At 39.6% G+C, this 8,014-nt stretch overlaps 1 protein-coding gene across 2 annotated transcripts in view; it reads right to left on the bottom strand.

Moving 5' to 3' along the window:
- Window positions 1-515: 515 nt before the first annotated feature.
- Window positions 516-8,014, bottom strand: part of RFC4 (replication factor C subunit 4) — a 42,423-nt gene continuing 34,924 nt past the window's right edge. For both annotated transcript variants that reach the window (XM_040428301.1, XM_040428303.1), the window contains exons 7-11: window positions 6,852-6,972; window positions 4,045-4,170; window positions 3,639-3,719; window positions 2,793-2,909; window positions 516-813 (exon numbers count right to left, since the gene is read on the bottom strand). In XM_040428301.1, coding sequence (XP_040284235.1) covers window positions 718-813; window positions 2,793-2,909; window positions 3,639-3,719; window positions 4,045-4,170; window positions 6,852-6,972 — 541 coding nt within the window. In that variant the 3' untranslated portion in view covers window positions 516-717. The remainder of the gene's footprint in view (window positions 814-2,792; window positions 2,910-3,638; window positions 3,720-4,044; window positions 4,171-6,851; window positions 6,973-8,014) is intronic.

The raw sequence follows: 8,014 nt of genomic DNA, 5'->3' as shown, positions 1-8,014 counted from the left end.
ATACATAATGAGATCATTGCATGTGCAGAAATTTCAATTGTGATTTTTTTGTTATATAAAGGCAATATTTTTTTTTTTACTTTTCCCCCCAAACTTTTTTCACTTTGTCTTAAAGCTCAGTACGCAACTTCAACTTCTAATCCTCTGACCGCCCGTATAATACACTGCAATACTTCTGTACTGCACTGTATTAGGTTAGTTACATTAAGTCAATCAGGACCTAGTAAGCATCTGTACATGTCAGGCATCAGGTAGCTATGGAAACCTCAGGACCTGCATCGGGGAGGGGGACAGGTGCTAAATAACCGGAATTGGAGTTATCTTACTTCTGGTTTTTAGAGCGGGGGGTGGCACCTGTGCAACAGTTGTCACCGTCAAGAGATGGTGCAGGCACAGCTCCTGAGCCCGAGCCATCACTGCCCTAAAACAGTATAGCACTGCAAGTTAACTACCTTTCTGCCGCAATTTATTATGGCAAAGAGTAGGAAGGGGTTAAATGGAATGTTCATCCTTTTCCTACTTCCTGATGCAGTGATAACTTCGACACAAACAAGTAACAAATATCACTAGTATGTCAAAGATCTGTATATGAAAAAACATCACTTACAAATAATAAGATTTACACACGTTCCAAAAGAAAACAAGCTTCCAAGTCACTTTTAGCAAAAAGTTAGCATTTATACAAAAAAAAAGTGACTCCAAGAAATAGAGACTACATTAGCTGTTCTGAGTCATCTGTTGCATAACAACGGCAAAAAGACTGAGTATTTGTAGGTATTCATCTGCTCCATCAGCCAAACACTTGTCCACTTCCTGTAAAATAAAGTACAATAAAACTTCCAATTAAGAGGGTAACCCCTAAATCATTTTCATATAAGAAGTTCTGAAGGGCAAACAGTAGTTTTTAAAGTAATTCAGTGTTTTTTAGTATAAAACCATTTTTATCCTTTATTTTGGTTACCATGTCTCCATCTTGCTGCTGCTGTTAACTTGTATTGCTGGGATGGGCTCACCGGACAATATAGTTCCTTGCAGAAGACATTGTACTGCCATGACGCTGCCGAGGCACTGCTCCTTCCCTTACAAGCAGGGCAGAAGCCCTGTTTGCAGACTGAATGTGCATATCCACCAGTACTCCGAACACCAGGTGGCACCACACCATGTAATACAACTTTTATGATCTATATAATGAATATTTAATAGTGGGGCAACCTGTTCAAACTAAAAGGCTTAAAAATATACAAAAGGTACATTATACAAAGTAGATGGCTACCAAATTATTCAATAAACTAGTACAGGCCGTATACATATTAAAAAGGGAATCAACTTTATGCTGTCCATACTAACGGCAGCATAAAGTAGAGACAGGCGAGTTGATTTCAGCGGTCTGTCATTTAAAAGTAAGTGGTTGCCGAGAACCAGCATCACAATCATTGCAGATTAGGCCTGGAAAAGAGTCCCGACCACCTGAGAAGAGTCCTGGTTATTCATGAATTCCTGCTCTCCTGACCACCTGCTGATGACTGACAGTCTTCTACCTAGTTTTCTCTCTAGAAGAGAACTGCCAACAATCAGCAGATGGGTGAGAGCAGGAGATTATGAATAACCAGGACTCTTCTCAGGTAGATTTGACTCTTTTCAAGCCCTGGGCTGTAATGATTATGATGCTGGTTCTCGGCAACCACTTACTATTACACCGCGGATATCAGCATTTCTGTCACTACTTTATGCTGCCCTCAGTGAGGTCAGCATAAAGTTGATGATAGGTTCCCTTTAAAAAAAAAAACAGGATTTTTACTATATAATGAAGTTATGGGACCTTAAATGGGTTCTCAGGAAATTTAAAATGGCCACTGGCATCCTATCATAGAATGTGAGCAGGACTGGATGCCACCATTTGCAGAGATTCCTAGGGGGTGAGGGGGCAGGGTCTCACCACACACTACACTTTCATATACTACATATTGGTGAGTTTTCCTGTCAGGCTGCTCAGCCATGATGGCATATCATAGGCAGGATTGCATAATTATCTACTGTATAGCAGTGTAGTGAGGCCAGCCCTCTCATCCCAGGCAATTGTCCTGCTCTTGCCCCTATTTTGCTTCCTTTTGCAGCCCTCTAGCCCTTTCTATGACTTTTTTAGAGCTATTTTAGTGCCCCAAAGTTCGGGTCCCCATTGACTTCAATGGGTTTTGGGGTCAAGTTCAGGTCCCAAACCCGAACTTCCAGGTGTTCGTTCAACCCTATCTAGCACACATGAGCCCTTACAGGGGTTATCCCATGATTAGTCCATATATTTGTGTCATCTAAGGTTTTTGACAGAGGCTCCCCCAGTCGGGCAACTATGGGGTGTCAAAGGGTTACCATGGCTGCCAGGGGCCTAATAAAGTCCCTACGGTGTGCCATCCATATCTGCCTATTTGGCCATAAAGGATGCCCTTAGCGCTTGCCTGTCAGTGTAACACAGGCAATAACACTTTGGAATATAGAATATCCAATCAATCAGCAGTCAACAGGTCTTGAGCAGGACAAAACCTCTCTGGTCCTTTGGGTCAAAGCCTGGCATTATGAAAGGACTGAGCGAGCTGACAGCACAGAATAGCCGCAGGAGAAAATAGAATGGAGGTTTTCCGGCTGTGCCTTTACTGAAAAACACTATCTAATCGCAGATAACCCGTGTATTTTAATGGATACTAAATGTTTAATCTAGACTAAATACATGCAACAAGCAAGAGGCTCCTTTTCTAGCATGGTAATTTCACAATAAACCATCACTGCGGTAACAGACTTACTGCAAGTTTTTCTGTAATGATTGCCTTCTGTTTGTCAGTCAGATCTTCTCGTTCGAGTATAATATCATGAAGCTGGTTTACAAGCTGTGTTGCTGCATGGCCATTATTTATCAAATTCTTTGTAGATGGATACATAAAAAGAAAAAATTAAAGTTATAAAAAAAAGTCAGTTACAGGAACATAACTTCAATCTTCAGGGTTAGCACATTTCAATTGTTTAATGGGTAACTAATTTTTATTTTTTTATATAATTGGATTGGTCTAAAGTTTACCTTAGTTCCCTAGTTAATACTTTTGTACAGGTATTGAATTACCTAGTAATTGCAGCATGTTCTTTCCTCCCCTAGAAATTTCAGTGTTGCGGCTAAAACAGCATTGCTAGGTGTCCTCCGTCTCCTATATACAGAAGACTGAGGACGTAGTAGTGGGCAGTCCCAAATGCCGCCCGCGCTCCCGTCAGACCGTCGGATTAGAATATTCGCAATCAACTACTTAGGAGGAAGAAGGTGTGTTTAAGCCTGAACAAAGCCGATTGGTTGGGGAGAGGCTGCGTGTTCCCGAGAGAAGCCAAATGAATTCTGGGTAGTTAGGGAGGTCTTAGCCTCAGGTTAAGGGCATCGGCGGCCATCTTGACAAGATAGTCAAAAAGAAGAAGTCTTGTGAGGAGCGGTTGCTATGGACGGAATCTTATTAAACAAGTGGTATGGGAACACAATTTGTGATTATGGATTACCACCACAGCAACAACATATGAAAATTGAATTTTGAGTGAAAATATGACAGTTATCCTTTAAGAAGGAATTTACTATGTGTAGTGCATGGACCAAATAGCAAAGATTTTCTTACCTTTACTACAATTTCTAGCTTTTCAAAAGATCCGCTCTGACAAGCTCCCAAGACTCTTTCAAAGGTTTCCTTAGGGATCACCTACATGAAAGGAAAACATAGGAGACGGGGAATGGTGAATCAAATGTTTCTTAAAATATAAATTGTATCTAGATTTTAACAATTTAATACTTGGCTTCATTTTAAGATAACTAATAACGATAAATTGACAAAATTTCTAATCGAAAAGTACAAGGATCTTTCACGGACAAAAGTCTAAGCACACACGAAGTATAGATGCACAAATCACAACATATACATATGTCACCAAAAAAGGAAGACCTCTCATATAACCCAGGTAGGAATTCTAAACAAATGAACCACCGAGAGGAACAGTACTAGAAAAAGAGTAGAAGCCGCATCTTACCCCGGCTATTTCAGTTACCACTTGTTCTGTAATCTCCTTGCCTGCAGTAAGCCTGGTGGCACTTTGTAGGAATGTGATTGCTTTCCTCAAGTCTCCTTCTGAAACCTCAACCAGATGACTTACGGCCTACAAAATAAATAAATAAATAGCAGCCTATAAATATTTATTTAGGCTTCAGGTTTGCCTTGAAAATCATAATACGAAGTTTATTTTATTCCCCCCTTATGTTTTGTTTTAAGAGGGAGCAAGTCAAAGAGGTGGGTGTCGCTCTGTGTCTCCTCCAGGCCAATATTTCAAATTCAAGAACACTAGGGAAAAAACTACATCAGTTTAATGGACAGTAAACCTTAAAAATAAAACTATTATAGAAATATGGTAAGATACAAAACAAGTTTGGAAATCCCATCTTTTTTTTAAATAGTGTCTGAATGCCTATTAGATGATTCCAACAGAAATCCAAAGTTATTTTTCATTTTCTTTATATTGTCCATCTCTATACAGCACCCATTTTGATGCTGCTAGGGGCAGGATCTGTCCCTCTATTTACAAGGTAAAATATTCACACACACACACACACACACACACCTGCTATAAGAAACCACTCTGATATTCTACTGCCCAGTATATAAAAACAGCAAGCAGTGGAGATGCCCTCCCGTGACAGCAAGGTAGAGAGGGGAGATAACCACATGTTCAGTGTATAGGATGTCACACTGTCTTTAAGTGACTAACCTAACTGCATGTGAACCGTTTGCACAATATTTAAGAGTTGGAAAACACCTTTAATCTTTTACCCCTTTAACTCCTTAAGGACACAGCCTTATTTCACCTTAAGGACCAGGCCATTTTTTGCAAATCTGACCAGTGTCACTTTAAGTGGTGATAACTTTAAAATGCTTTTACTTATCCAGGCCATTCTGAGATTGTTTTTTGTCACATATTGTACTTCATGACACTGGTAAAATGGAGTAAAAAAATAAATAAATCTTTAAAAAATAAAATAAATATTATAATACCAAATTTGCCAAAAATTTAGAAAAATTATCAAATTTCTAAGTTTCAATTTCTCTACTTCTATAATACAATACAAGGTAATACCTACAAAAATAGTTATTACTTTACATTCCCCATATGTCTACTTCATGTTAGGATTATTTTGGGAATGACATTTTATTTTTGGGGGATGTTACAAGGCTTAGAAGCTTAGAAGTAAATCTTGAAATTTCTCAGAAATTTTCAAAAACCAACTTTTTAAAGGACCAGTTCAGGTCTGAAGTCACTTTGTGAGGCTTACATAATAGAAACCACCCAAAAATGACCCCATTCTAGAAACTACACCCCTCAAGGTATTCAAAACTGATTTTACAAACGTTGTTAACCCTTTAGGTGTTCCACAAGAATTAATGGAAAATGGAGATACAATTTCAAAATTTCACATTTTTGGCAGATTTTCAATTTTAATATTTTTTTTCCAATTACAAAGCAAGGGTTAACAGCCAAACAATACTCAATATTTATGGCCCTGATTCTGTAGTTTACAGAAACACCCCATATGTGGTCGTAAACTGCTGTACGGGCACACGGCAGGGCGCAGAAGGAAAGGAATGCCGTACGGTTTTTGGAAGGCAGATTTTGCTGGACTGTTTTTTTTGACACCATGTCCCATTTGAAGCCCCCCTGATGCACCCCTAGAGTAGAAACTCCATAAAAGTGACCCCATTTTAGAAACTATGGGATAGGGTGGAAGTTTTGTTGGTACTAGTTTAGGGTACATATGATTTTTAGTTGCTCTATATTACACTTTTTGTGAGGCAAGGTAACAAGAAATAGCTGTTTTGGCACCAAAAATAAATCATGTTTTAGGGTTTTCATAGTCTGAGATCCATAGTTTTTTGGCGATTATCTTGGGTAGGGTATGATTTTTGAGGGATGAGATGACGGTTTGATTGGCACTATTTTGGGGTGCATATGACTTTTTGATCGCTTGCTATTACACTTTTTGTGATGTAAGGTGACAAAAAATGGTTTATTTAGCACAGTTTTTATTTTTTATGGTGTTCATCTGAGGGGTTAGGTCATGTGATATTTTTATAGAGCTGGTCTATACAGACACGGCGATACCTAATATGTATACTTTATGTAAGTTTTACACAATAATATAATTGCTTTTTGTGATGTAAGGTGACAAAAAAAAAAATGGTTTATTTAGCACAGTTTTTTTTTTTTTTTACAGTGTTCATCTGAGGGGTTAGGTCACATGATATGTTTATAGAGCCGGTCTATACGCACGCAGCGATACTGAATGTGTCTATTTTTTCCCCCCTATTTTTTCAACTTTTTGGGGGGGGAAATGACGTTTGTTTATTTTTACTTGAAACTTAATTTTTTTGGGGGTCTAATCCTTTACAATGCATTCCAATACTTCTGTATTGGAATGCATTGGCTGTATGAGTAATACTGTGTGTATTACTCATACAGCTTCCGGCCTGTGAGATCCAGGGGGCTGGATCTCACAGGCACGTCACAGGAAGGCATCGCGCTGCCTTCCATGCCATTGGGTCCCCTTTACAGCCCCATGGAGACCCGATGGCACCGCCGCCCGCACCATAAAAAGCCGCAAACCGCAGCTGTACGCCCTTTGTCCTAAAGAGGTTAAGGACAAATAACTGACTACTAAAAGGGTCAACATTTTCTCATTCAGCAAGTAATGTAGAAATTTTCCAGTGGTGAGAAAGATAAAAAAATAAATCAAAAATAAATACTACCCCTCCCCCCCACACCAAAAAAAAAAAAAAAAAGACACATACCTCAGTTGTAATTTGCACATTTTCCTTTTTGCAGATATCCAGAATTCTTTGGGTTTGTATGCCATCTGCCAGAGGTTTAAATCGAAACTTAGAACATCTCGATGTTAAAGGTTCAATAATCCTACAAGAAAGATCCAACATATTAAAAGTTAAAGTTTTTTTTTCCCAGAGCGCTATTTTTTTTTTTAATAGAAAAACAAAAAAAAAAAAAAAAAAAACTAAGGCCATTATTACTCACCTCATCAATCCCTGCTGCTCTCCACTTCCTGTTCCTAGCTCAACACAGGAAACGGTATGGAACAGCTGCTCAGCCAAACCCTGGCGGGAGCAGAAGTGATCCACCTCAGTAAATGGCTAAGCAGGCATTCCAAGCCATTTCCTGTGTGTGGACCTGGTACCAGAAAGTGGAGAGCAGCTGAGAACAGAGCATCAGAATAACGGACCAATGAGTTTTTTTTTTGTTTTTTTTAACCCTTTCCGGGTTTTTTACTGCATCTCCCTAGAAAATTATTTTAAAAATACTTTCATCAGAAAGCACTATTGATAGTGCACAGTGGCAGATTATAATTGGGGCGTTTGGGTCTGTAGCCCTGGGCCCGGCATCGCTGGGGGGCCCCAACACCAACCCAAACTACGGCGGGGCATGGGAGCTCTAAGTTCCCTGTCCCGCCGATCACTGCTATAGGCTTCAGGCCTACTAGGCCTGAAGCCTATGTGGTAGTAAAAGCCCAGTGCAGACCCGCACGCATGACGTGGTGCAGGGCTTTGATGTACGCGCGCCTGCCTTACCATCACGGACACCGGTAAGTATTAGCCTTTATATTTTTATTTTTTTGTGTGTCAACTTTGGGGGGCAGAAGAGGACATATTACTGTAGGGGCAAATAATTACAATGGGGCAAATCACTTAATAGTAAACTCTGTAGAGACGAGATGAGGCTTAAAGAATGTGTCATGGCGGTCTGGGTCAGGCGCAGGGGAAGTGGAAAGAGAAGGTCTACATGACAGGAGATGTTACTGGATGTAACAGGTATGTGGTGCTATATTCCCCTATATGTAGAGCTGGCTCACTACTGCGACCTTCATCTCATCATCTCCTCCAAGTCTTTTTTTTATTATAATCATATGTATTTTAAATTTGGCAAATTTGTAACAGCCCAGATA

The sequence above is a fragment of the Bufo bufo genome, chromosome 4 (genome assembly GCF_905171765.1).
Source record: "Bufo bufo chromosome 4, aBufBuf1.1, whole genome shotgun sequence".
NCBI classification, from domain to species: domain Eukaryota; kingdom Metazoa; phylum Chordata; class Amphibia; order Anura; family Bufonidae; genus Bufo; species Bufo bufo.
The sequence above is the reverse complement of the archived record's forward strand: the minus strand, read 5'-3'. Positions and strand labels throughout refer to the sequence as shown.